General features: G+C 42.5%; 1 protein-coding gene across 2 annotated transcripts in view; it reads right to left on the bottom strand.

Annotated features, from left to right (window-relative positions):
• The window catches only part of ACVR2A (activin A receptor type 2A), a 58,324-nt gene that overhangs the window by 5,596 nt on the left and 39,580 nt on the right, over nucleotides 1–13,148 (bottom strand). For both annotated transcript variants that reach the window (XM_082763678.1, XM_082763677.1), the window contains 6 exons: nucleotides 7,004–7,147; nucleotides 5,616–5,759; nucleotides 4,162–4,307; nucleotides 3,578–3,692; nucleotides 2,119–2,257; nucleotides 477–607 (listed from right to left, as the gene is read on the bottom strand). In XM_082763678.1, the coding sequence (XP_082619804.1) occupies nucleotides 477–607; nucleotides 2,119–2,257; nucleotides 3,578–3,692; nucleotides 4,162–4,307; nucleotides 5,616–5,759; nucleotides 7,004–7,147 (819 nt within the window). The remainder of the gene's footprint in view (nucleotides 1–476; nucleotides 608–2,118; nucleotides 2,258–3,577; nucleotides 3,693–4,161; nucleotides 4,308–5,615; nucleotides 5,760–7,003; nucleotides 7,148–13,148) is intronic.

Here is a 13,148-nt window from a genome sequence, read left to right as displayed (position 1 = left end):
TTCCACTAGCTCGTTTTTCGGAAAACAAACCAAACCAATAAAACCAGGTGCTAGAACATGCAGTGCTCTCAGTGCAAGTCTCCATCCATAAAGCCAATCAGACAAGCAACTGATCTTCCCTAAAAGATCCCCCAAATGTCCTGTATGACACTGCTTACCCCATGTTACTACATTCAGTTCGTAGCTCTCCTTGAGTAAATCCAGACCAGTATTTCTTAAGCACGTTTGTAACATACGCATTTTAGTTTTAGAAATAAAGCTCAAGGATCAGTTCTTTAACCAAAAACGTACTTTCAAATCACTCAGGATGACAGAACATTTTACGATGGAACAACACTAGTTCATGGCCCATTTAATTCTTACTACAGTTAAATTCTTCCTAAAAGGCAGCAACGTGAACACAACACAGGATTAACAAAATCTGAAATTCAGATCATGACAGAACTTTTGAAGAACTGGGTTGCGTAACTACTTACCGAATGTTTTTGCCAGCACTCTCTTAAAACAGGTCTCTTCTTTTTATGAACTACAACTTCCTGCATGTCTTCAAGGGAGGGATGCTGGCCAATTTCTTCTTCAAATGGCAACATGTACTCATCCACTGGGCCTACAGAGAAAAAAAAAAGAGGCTAAAGCACAAGTTCTGCTCAAAGGAAAAAAGACTGGGATCTTAGAATCATGGCCCATAATCAAAAGCTTACAGCGTAGTTTACTTTCTGCTGCCATTAAAAGCTCATCCTGCGACAGGTTAGCAGCACGCAGTGACTCAGGCTTTAATTAAGCAGCTACAAACTTCTGCTCTCCTGAATGTGGCAGCCTTCCCTCTACAGGCCAGAAACCTGCAGCCCGTGTTACATCCTTCCTCCAACCCAGACAGCCTGGAACAGAAGTACCCGTGCTGAAGGCCGAGCAGCAGGTACTGCTTGTCACAGAGTCAGAGGGGCAAGCTCAGGGCTGAACACCAGATCAGGCAGCTACAGGCAAGGTGCTGCTGTAGTGTGTAGGTTGTACTCCCAGACAGAAGCCTGAAGATGGGTGTGTACATAGGAAAAAGAAAGAAGACAGGACAACTGTGCAGTAGGGTACACACGGGCCTGCTGAGGCTCGGTGAGACACGAGGTACCTGCTGAAAAACTCTGTTTGCAGAGACAAAACGGGCAGCTGTGGCTGGAGAGCTGCACAGAGCTGCGATTCAGGAGAGCTGCTGCCCCTTTTGCTGTCCCCCTTACTTCTGGAATAACCACGCTTGCCAACGAGACCTACAACATACTTCTGGTATGATTTAGGTAAATATATTTTACAGTACAGCAAGGCATGAAAAATCGATAGGGAACGCGAGTCTGCCTCAGAAATTTGTGCAAGAGCACGCTGATCCTGTTAGTAAACAGCTTAACATTTTTCAAAGGGTAAAGCCTCCCTGGTGGCTTCTGCTCCATGAGGAATGTTTGGAGCAGGAGAGCAGCGCGTGGCAACGTGCTCATCTCCAATACATCTCGGCTTCGTAAATCAACGTCTTTCAGCTGCATTGGTCTAGGAAAGCTTTGTGGCAAGTGGTATCATCAGCCCCAAAACCTCCACATTTACTTAGCTGAATTAAAGACTGTACCAAAAACTTTCTCCCAAACATTTGAGACTGGTCTCTTGTCTTGTCCTTGATTAAGGACGACTTATTCTGGACAATCTACAATTTCTCTATTTACAAAATTCGGGAATGCTATTCACACTTGAACAGCACACAGGTGCTGGCAGAGCCATTTTGTTAGGAAGGCTGATCTAATCCTGACTTCTGTTTATGAAAAGAAACCATAAATTGGGTGGTGCTGAACTCAGAAGCAATCAAACACACTGAGTTAGGAGTTCCACAGGAATCCTCTCTTCCTTACCATGACCAGGAGAAAATGTGCAGCAGAGTCGTGTATCAGAAAATCCTTACCTGGGGCGCCAAACACTCCAGAGATTCAACTATGATGTGACTGCGTGGTGCTGGTGACTTGTTCATTTGCTCACAAGACTACCATCCTTGTGAGTCTTATTACATCACATAATCCACCTTACAATTTCTTGCTTTAAATACACTCTCACAAATTTAGTCAAGCATAGATCAGGTATTTTACTCACCATCTGAGGCAGTACAGCGCGACGCCAGCTCCCAGAGGACCAGTCCCATGGCGTACATATCTATCCTCAGAAACGCATCCCTTTGGAAGTTGATAGCACCTTCTAGTACCTCGGGAGCCATATACCTTCGTGTGCCAACCTGGAAAGATCCAAACATAAAAAAAAATTGTATGCTAAGAATCAACATGACCACAATTACTGTTCTACCTAGCTGACTGTACCCGTACTGTAGGGCAGTGCTGGTTTTTGACAAAGATTAAAACCCAGCTTTGTTATCTTTGCTTGGGACTACATCTTGGAAGCATCTTGTACTGCTGTGTAATAGAAGGTAAGAAGAATTAGAAACAGAATTTTTGGACTAGGTCCTAGAAAGGATACTTATGAAAGAGGAAGATCTGGATTATTTTAAAATAAGACATTTCTGTGAGCAATTTGATGTATCCATCACCACTGTTCCTTATATTCTTCCACATTACAAGAAGGCCACTGTTCTTATTTTTTCATGTCAAAAGAATTATTACAGTTTCACAAAGACATGGAACCTGCTTCTGTTTCTCCCCATGACAAAGTAACAGAATACCAAAGAAAAGCCAGTTACTGAAGTGTGATTTATACTTAGAAAGTTATTTGAAATCACTTGCACAAAACTAGACATCAAATGAAGACTTTGGGGCTGCCCATTCGTTCTGACCACAATTAACGATGCGTTATGTAATCTGAACAGATCAGAGCTTACACGATGTCCGAACAAGCTCTACTCCACTATTTAAACCTTCACAGTAATAGCCATGTTTCTCTTAAACAGTGTAATTGAGGTTTTATAATCCTAACATACGGATTTTATTTTTGTCCTTCAACCAGAAGCTGAAATTCTGCCTAAAACTAAATATATTTAGTTTTCCAGGAACCATAATGCTCTAGGCTCAAGCTTGTTATTTAAAAAGTACATGATACTAAAACAGTTCCCTGTTCCATGGCAAGTACTGAATTAGTATTGTTTTCCTTTCAGGAAAATGAATGTCGCACTGCTAGGTCAGAAAGTTACAAACCGGCTGCCAGCATCAGCACTCTGAGGAGGAGCTCAGAACAAAGAATAAAAAGCAGCAAGAGCTCTGTGTTGTCTGAGTTCTCCAGTAAGGAACCACAGCCCCCACTGCCCATTTCTCCCCATTTGCCACCTCAGTGGGGTAACGAGAGCGCGGTGTGCTGCAGCTCTTGGGTGTGAAACCACTAGAGGGGGCCACGTAGTGAGATAGGTGGCCCGCAGAGGAAAGACTTACCTGTAATTATTAAACAAATTGATTAATATTAATTGGCTCTGTGAGAAGAAAGCTAGAATTTCCATCTTTCTTAAAGGTCAAAAACTAGGTTTGATCCTTTGGATGAAGAACACAGAGTACCAATTCCCCTTCACACGCAGTTAACACTTTACCCCGTACACAAGTAAGCTGGTCTTTACCTGTCCATGTGTATCCCCTGCAGACTTTCCAGCCTCAAACTTTAAAGCTAGACCGAAATCAGCGATACAAGCTGTAAGGTTATTTTTCAGCAGCACATTCTTGCTTTTGATGTCCCTTTCGAGTTAAAGAAAAGAATTGTAAATGTAAAAGGTGAAATACCACGTAAAGTTTGACAACAAAGAAAGATATCATACAAAGACATCACTTACGGTAAGTTTCTGCGTGAAGGCATTCAGTATTACTTAAAGTTATATAAATAAGTGTTGGAGATGTTTCCAATAGCTATAATACCAATTATCTTATATACCTCATAGGGTATTTATATAATTATATATACCTCATAGGGTACTTATATAATTAACTGGGTAAAAAGGTTTCATTAACCACAGTCACCAACCAAACTGCATTCTATAGAACAGCAGCTAGCTTTTTGCTCAGGCTGAGCAGATTTTTCTTATTAGGCTCTTGGTAACTATAGAAAGAAGATACCACAGAGTAGTTTTTTGACCACTTTGTGTCTATCAATATTTCATTCATAGTTAAATATTAATGATGGTCTGGAAGTATCGCCCACATACTGTACCTATGTGAGATGGCAGGCTTATGTCCATCTTTCAGCCCTGGTATATCCTCGTGAAGATAAGCCAAGCCCCTAGCCATGGTCTGAGCAATGTGACACAGCTCATTCCAGGAAACCACATTAGCCTTGAGAAAGTCGGTTAACGAACCCTGCGCAGCAAGAAAGAAAAACAATTGTAAGATAGATTTCTCTTTCATCTAACCATAAAGAAAACTTTAGATAGCCTCCATCCTAAAAGAACACGATATGCTCTTCTGCCTTTCTCTGCTTTCTGATAGACTCTGTAATTATACAACTGCATAAACAATCTACTGCTGGCTTAAACAACAACAAAAAATTAACCTTTGCTTCACCTCTGCCCATGAGCAGAATCAAGATGCGCCTAATGTCACCTCGATAACCCAGCAGCATAATTAACTCAAGGCCAGCAGCACACATGCCAATGAACTGCATTAACTGGTGATGTCAGAAAGAGGAGCTGGGCTTACAGATGTTTAAGTTCTTTATAAAGACAACCCTGCTTTAACCAGGGTGATTTGTAACCTTCCAGGCACAGGAAACTGCAGGTTAGTTTCACCTTCAAGAATCCTGCTGAATTGGGTATGCTCATTCTAGGACCTTTAATTGATAGGCTTTATTCCCTACCAAACTAATGACAGTAAGTCCCAGCTCTGCAGTGGTTTCAGAGTGAAATACTTTGAATAGAGAGACAACGTGAAGCAAAACCTAGCCAACATGAAGCACTTGTCTCAAACTCCCTTCTATACCCCACTCCATGGATACATTCTCATGGATTTAGAGATGCTCCAGTTCGACATGTCACTGTGTCATGTTACTTAAGCCAAGAGAAAAGGGAATAACGAACGCAGTGCTGTTAAAACGTAGCAATTACATTTTAAAAATTCCTACTTTCCAGAGTCATCTCAGATACTATCTTTCTAACAAGCTTAAAGCCCTCAAAAATTGGCACTATCTTTTCAGAAAGGCAAATTTGTTTGCTATTATCTACTTGACTGTGAAGATCTGTCAAAAAAAAAAAAGTAAATATTTGGATTGTTTTAATCTAAGTGATTAAAGAATAGGTATAAATGGGACAAAAATGCCAGAACTGAAACATACCACCACAACCTTTGTGAAATGGAGATTGTTTAATCCAGGCAGATTTAGAATGGGGACATGCCAAAATATACATATTCTAAGAAGTAACAGGTAGAAAAAAAATCTCTTTCTTTGTTTTGTAAAACTTCTCTATTAAGATTAATGACAATTTTATCAGGTGGCTGAAAACAAATTTAAATGAATTCATATCCATGAGAAGAGTCAAGCTAGTAAGTGAAAGCTGTATTAGATTTTATTTCTTAACTGTCTAAAATTCACATTTGCAACAAATTTCTAAAGCTATTCTTCTTCCACCATAATGATGATTAAAAAAAAACTACTTTGAGAGTTACCCATACCTTTTCGTGAAATGCTGTAATTAACCAGAGATCAACATCAATGCTAGTGCCTCGTTTCTCTGCACCGATGAACTGTAGAATATTGTCATGCTTCATTCCAGGTAAACTGTAAATTTCATATTCATTCTGCCAAGACTGTTTGTCCTTTAAAGAAAAACAACAACAAAAACACAACAGGCCAAGTTAATACCATGATAATAAGCATAATAAGAGGTACTTTCTCTGTCAGACATTTCCTCCTGTAATTCATTGTGCATTGCTAAATGATATGTCAATACGATTAAAAATTAATTTTTGGTCAAATCAGGATTTATTACCAAAAATAAAGAAAGCATGGTATATGCTAGTAATGTTATGAGACTGATTATTTTAAAATTATGAATGTTTAGATTAGTAGCAGTATTTGTGCTACAAAATACTGACCTAAAATAAGTATATTACACATTCACACTTCCTGGAGAAGTGTCTGAAAAATTAAATATGTTGTATTATCTGAAAACACCACCAACTATCAGAGGTATGAACCATGGAAACACAGAAAGCTGTAGCCAAGAATAGAGTCTATATACTGGAAATCACTGCAATGCTTTTGTTTTGAGATTGGTTCTACCTTAAAAAAACAAAACAGACCCGCTAAGAATTAGAAACACATCTTCCTCTGTTAAAAATAGCAAGATAAAAGTCTCAGTTTTAATGTATGTTGTACTGATGACCTAAACCATCATATATATATGTGCTATTTCTCCTAGAAGGCAAGGAACCCACAGATGTGTTTCTTCAACAATTTAACACTTCGTTAACCACTGGAAAGCAAAAGTACATTTCTCCACCTCAACTAGCATTGGCTGCTTTTAATTAACGTCAGATCTATCCTAGTATCACTGTGTGTGATCATTCTGGATTCTAAAATTAAGAGCACAATCTATTCTGAAATACGGCTTTCAGAGCTGTATGCTGGGAAGTCAGCATTGTTACCTTCAATTGAGGAATGTTTAACTGGAACTAGCACCTTACATCAGGTTTGCATTTCAGGGCACCAATTTATCAGCTTACATTCAGTCCAAGTACATTTTAAGTTGAAAAACATCAACAGATTCTTCTCAAATGGAGAGCTGCAAACAGTATTGACGTGCTTCAGACTATTCGTGTCAAATAAGTATTTTTATGATTAGGAAACCTTAGCAAATTTTATCTTCATTGAGATAAAAACCCTACCTGCACATTCTCTGGCTGAAGATACTTCCTGTATTTGAGAATTTGTGTGGAATATCGAGGTTTGTAGCATACACAGTAAAAATTCTCTAACATAAAGCCTCTTACAGTGACTGGAAAACATGGTTTACAGTACAATGTTTTAATAAACACGGGACACCAGAACTTTTGCCTACCTGAATGGGGAATATTTTGACTGCAACATACTCGTTCAGGAGTTGAGCTTTCCACACGCAGCCAAACCTTCCCCTAGCTTTGATCTCGAGCAACTGCAACGGCTTCAAACCCATCAGGGGTGACGGCGGTGGTGGGCCGGGGTCCTGAAAGCAGGTTAACACCGTTAGTTACCTCAGCCATCATACCTGGGATCTGTGATGACAGCACTAGAAATAAAGGCTCATAAACCGAGACTTGGCATCGTGTACCCACCCCCTCGCAACCAATTCCCCCAAACAAACCAAAAACAAAACAGCAACCCTCGTCCACAGGAAGGAAAAAAAAAAAAAAAAAGATTGTGAAACATGCTCAGAATTATGTGCAAGCGACAGCATGACAACAGTTACAGTAAAAATCTAACCGGGTATAAAAGCACAGCACAAAGTAAGAGAGAGAGAGATGATCAAGCGCTACTTGGGGCTTTTCGAAATGACAGAATTTAACCGAGCACTTTGGTACTGGGGGGGTTTTTGTTTGTTTCTCACACACGATGTGCCATGAGCAAACAGCCCGGCCACAAAGCACGCTCCCACGCTGCCACCCGTGTTTATCGGTGTCCCAGCGGGACACAGAAGACCCCAGGTCGAGCTGGGTGGCTCAGGGAGCCGCAGAGAGCTGCACCAAGCTCCCTTGCACGCTTGTGAGCTGGGCCAGGAGCTGCACCACAGCAGAAGGCCCCTCAGGGCCAACGATATGACCACAGGGCTGCACTGGAGCTTCGGAGGCTGTCCTGCTCTTCTTCATTATCTCCCAGTGTTTGCACTTCACTGGTCGGCTAGGAAAGTAAAAAGCCCAGCACTGGTTTTTGAAGTGTAACACAACCAGCTGGGAAGCCCCACGGCATGAGACGGGGCTCCCACACAGCTATCCCCGTGACCACAGATGTTAACGTGGTTTTGAACAACTTCCCTTTCTGGCAGAAAAAAAAGAAGTGACACCACGGGCTAGCTGGTGTTTTACATTTTATGTCACTTACACATTCTGTGTAGCACACGCCAGCTGAATGTAACAAGGAGATTCTCAACTGTGGGGATGGCGAAGCTGGGCCGTGGGTCTTATCTTACACATGAAGGCAAGAACCTACAACTGAGAGACTGGTACTGCCTTTAAGTGATACCCACACCGCAGAACACACTGCAAAAACCCAAAGCATGCTGCTCAAACCCTCCAAAACGTATGCTTGCCTTTTCTGCTTTGTTTTGTCCCCCCGCCAGTCACAGCTGTAATGCTGTCATGAAGAGAGAGAATGGAAAACCCTGGAGTAGCTGCTTGAACACAGCCAGCGAGCACTCAGTAGTGAGGTGTCCGGGCACTGCAGCTGGTGCCATAAAGATTTTGTGCCTGTTACAGACGTTTGCTGAACAGCTGTGGCTGTAAGCACACCTTGCTGCTGGGAGAACGGAGACGAGCGCTGCTGCGGCCACTACAGGCTCGGAGCACTTAAAGCACAGGACCAAATATCCATCCTCTGCTTCTTAGTAAAAATATATCTGTGCCTCAAGAAGAACCAGCTTTGTAGATGAAGAGATTTGTATCGATTCAAAGAAACTGTGATCTAACTCCACAGAAATTAATACCTGTAGGAATACAATTTTAATTAGAGGATTGCAACACTATCCTCAAAAAAAAATGAGATTCTTCTGTGAATAGATGTGAGATGCTTCAATAAAGCTGTTACAGCAACATGGCTGGGTTTTCATTGGATAAACAACGAAAGAGAAAGTGAAGTTTCAGAACTGGAAGTTGCTTCTAATGCAGGATGAGGTTCTTGCTCTCAGCACCGCCGATGCTTCTTGCTCCTCTGCCGCCTGCCATTCCCTGCCCAAGCCCTCTGTGAGTATTTCAGGCAGCAGGGCGATCGCTGTCCTCAAATTGCCATGGTTACTTATGGAAATGCCAAAAAAAGACATGCAAAGCTAGAAACACAATGCCCAAATTTACTCACAAGACTATCTTTAGTAGTAAAAGCCTGGTATTTTTAAGAACCCTGAGCACTGTGTAGCTGGGGATTGGACATCAGGCAGTAAGACGACTCGTTGGAGTTTGAACCGAGTGACCTGCCTGCAGTAAGAGAGCATCTTTGGGAAGGAAACCCAAACCTCACCTTGCTCTAGTGGCTGAACAACCCCATCCTTTCTCTACCCTCTGTCCAAAAAGCCTACCAGTGTTTTGAAGCATACTAGGTCTTTTTTTTTTTCCTTGAGCATCAAGCAGAAGACCACTGACACTTCTCAGAGATCTGATGAAAACAGCTGGATTACAGCATCTGCATCACTCCTGAGTAAAAACCAGCCAGAAAAAAAACCAACAGGGTGGCTAACTCTCACCCTAGACCAATGGGATACTTCTCATACACCAGGATTTTACTTTTCCTAGAAAATCCTGGCATTTCAAAATCTTTCCCCGCTGCATTACACAGCAGCCTCCTGCGGTTCCCCGCGTGTTTCTCTGGGTGTCGAAACATTTCTGTTTAGTCAGAACTTCCTGCTTGCAGTGAAGAAGTTAACACACCCACACACAGAGATCAAAACAAATCCTGATTTAAAATGGAAAGTATAATTGTCTTCTGTTAATGTAAATAAAGTTTTACACTTTTTTCTGTTTTTTTTCCCTAAACAATTTCGCTAAACCCAACAGCCATTTGCTCTAAAATTACCGATGCTGATTTATGCAGAGCCATTCCCTGACGGTGTTTTCAACCTGCTCTCCAGAAATATTTACCGTGCCACAGGCATCATGACTTGTGCGTGGCTTTTGAAAACCATCTCTGCGGCGCCAAGGCGGATGATATAATGTGAGCTAAGGTATTATGGGGTGTATCAGCCTGCCCCAGCTGGCCAAATGCAGCCCCTCTCCTGCTGCCCAGCCTTCCCCAGCCCTTCCTCCCTCGGACTGACTCTGCTTGCTGCACGGTGAATCAAGGCACGATGCTACGTTGTCAGAAAGCTTTTTCACCCCCCTTCTGATCACATTATTTTTCTGATAGTTTAGCAAATTGCATCTGCTTGCAGCAAGGTCCGCGTTAATAGAAAAAGCTCTGGAAGGCGGAGGGAAGCAGGACTCTCCTCACCCTGGGCAGGTGGCACGGTGAGCACCTGCACAGATCCTCTGCCAGATAAAAGCAGCCAACAGCACCTGAACCGATGGCCTCAGGATGCAGAACAGGTCACTAAAGCTTTCTTCTTCCTGTAGCTCAAAGCCTCTGGCCATTAAAACCATCAGTTCAGGTTGTAAGGTGATCTCGGAATCATGCACCCCTCGCTGTGCTGTGCCACGCTGTAGTTTTCAAAGGTTAAACTACTTTTTGGTTCTCGTTTTTAGAGCTGGAAGTTGCAGGCAGCTGTAGATCACATGCCAATTTATTTATAAAAAGGAAAAAATAACGACTAAAGTTTAAGAATGGTATCTTAAGGATGGTATCTTTCCCTCCAAGACTCAAGAATGGTTGTGGAGCTTCACTGTGAAGCCACACTTCCATTAAGGATGTGCCAAACAGGACAGGTTGTCTGAAGACTGCCCTACCACAGGCCATCAGAGCTTGAGTTCTTCCCCAGCCATTTCTCTCATATGGCAATTCAATCAGGTGATTTATCCTCTATAAAGGGACCGATTATCCAAATGGGGTCATATATAATCACGTTTCTCTTTCCTGACTCCAAAATAAAGCTTCCAGAGCCCATGCAAGTGCTCTTTCTTAAATTTTGCTTTGTTTCTCCTTGGTTACATTTATACTACAGCTTTTTTTGTTAACATGGTCAACAGGTTCCCCTTTAAAGATCATTCTCCTCCCTTTCAAGCTTGGGCTTGGTTCATTTTCAATCAGATGATGGGTGAAGTTGAGACAAGAATAAAAGGAGTCAGATTTTGTAAATTCTGTAATTTAGTCTAAAATTGACCATAACACGTATCCAAATCTCAACCTTTAATTGCCCAGCATCTTTTTGTGTTCTCTTAATAGTGACAATTCTCTTGTTTGCCCCATGAATTCCCTGTATTTTGCAGTACATACATGACACACTCCCCTAATTAATATAAAGCAAGGTAGTTGCTTGTAGCCAGAGTGCTTCTTCCCTAACAGAAATCAAGTCACTTGAAGCAAGACAGCAGTGGGAATAGAAGGGCCTCTGACAACTCTTTCCAGGTGCAAGATGCTCAGAATATTGCCGAGTATTGCCATAGCAGCATTCTGGTTTCTTCTAAATTACAGTTACAAAGCATCCTGGCTATCAGAGAACAACATGAGACCAACACAGAGACAACAAAAACTGCATTCATACCACAACTCAAATTTTGACTTTTTCAGTATTTATGTAAAAAGTCTACTGGTAATGACCACAATTCCTGCATAAACAGTTCAGCTACTTGTAGTTTCACGTGAAGAATCAGGGATCTAATATATGTAAAAACCACTCCTGGCCAGTACGAAGATCACGGTAGAGTCTTAAGAGGCAGAAGAGCCTTTCTCTCCAGGGAGCGTTTCTCAGACAGGAGGGACCTGAGCAGGACACGCTGCTGCCTTCGGGGCCATCGCCTACATGGGAAGGTCAGCCCCAGCCCCTGCTCCCTGTGCTGCTCCCACGGCCCTAAACTGAGACCCCAGCAAGTGCTGTGCCAGCAGGGCCCTGCCCCTGCGATGCAGCACACGGGTGGGAGCGACACAGGCTGCTCTGAGCTCGTCTGTAGCTGAAGAGCCACAAACCAGCGATGCCCGGAGGATTTCTTCATCAAACCCTGCAGGCACAACACCACAGCCTGAGAAATTGTAGGCAATTTTAAGAAAAGGCTAAAGCTGCGTTTTTAAACCCCGCATGCTCACAAATTTCTGGACCACGTTATTGGAAGAACGGAATCGATACCAAAACAACTTCTTACAAGTCCACAGAAAGTTCCATAACCATGAACAAACATCAATGCATCTTACCTCAATCATTATATGAAAGGCGTGCTTGTAGAGAGGGGAAAAAACACAGGCAAAAGAAATTACTATTTAGATCAAGAATGGGATGAAAAAACAGCTTATAAGAAAAGAGACCAAATAAATTGCTTGCGGATCAACAACCAAAATAGTCATGGGGATAGCAATACTTCCCGTGCTAATAACAGATCATTTAAAATGAATAAAAAATCATTGATATGTTAGCAAAGAAAAATGGGCGAAAATAAAGGCTTCAATACAGACCATTAGCTGAATCGACCATTGATAATTAAAAATTGACTCGTCCATTACAGGTGCCTGACCAGTCCCATCAGTACAGAGCAGTACATGAACGCATGCAGGGCGTTACACGGACACAAGTTATGCAGAGGCATCTCGGTGTGCTCACCGCTGTACAGCAGAGGGCAGCGTTGCATTTTTTAAGTTAAGACTATGCTGGATTTAGCAACTAGCTGTGGAAAATGAAAACTTTTAAGCGTCTGAGTTGCAACTAAACATCAGAAACGAATAGGTCTTCATACACTGGATCTTCAGTGCTCAATTTCATCAATTGATGCAGGCTTGAGCTGTAACTAGAACAAGTGAACACCACCCAGCATGTATACGATTACAGTATTTAGGACTATTTCACCCAAATCACAAGTTTACAGACTGTCGGATGAAATGTTACCCAAATCTACGTCCCAGATTACAGCTACTGAAACTTCACACACATTTCAGTGAGACGAGCCTGTCCGTGCTGCTTCAAGGCGGAGCAGCTCAGGCACCTGCACTGCTTCTCCTGGACCTGTGCCTCAGCCTTGTCTTTAATTCCATCAGGTAGTTGGTGCAGCAGCAGGAAATGCAGGCGCTTGAAGCATTCAGCTGCCACGTAACAGCAATCATCCCTTTCCTCACCCTTTGTCTTTACATCCTTGGGATTCGCCAGCGCAGAGCCAGCAGCCTTCTCTCTGCGCTTGAGAACCGTCTAGCACACACTTAGCATTATCTGAATAATTAATAATAGAAAGGCTGAAGTAGTTCTTGAAGGCTAGGCTGGTTGCAGTTGGATTTACAGCTTGCTGTCTGAGCGCTGAGCAGACTCCCTGGCGGCCAGGGCCACTGGGATGGGGTCAGCACCCAGCCCAAGGCTCTGGGGCAGAGGGGCAGCGCTCGTACAGCCTGCAAGC

Source organism: Aythya marila (genome assembly GCF_965140915.1).
Source record: "Aythya marila genome assembly, chromosome: 6".
In the NCBI taxonomy this organism is placed as follows: domain Eukaryota; kingdom Metazoa; phylum Chordata; class Aves; order Anseriformes; family Anatidae; genus Aythya; species Aythya marila.
The sequence above is the reverse complement of the archived record's forward strand: the minus strand, read 5'-3'. Positions and strand labels throughout refer to the sequence as shown.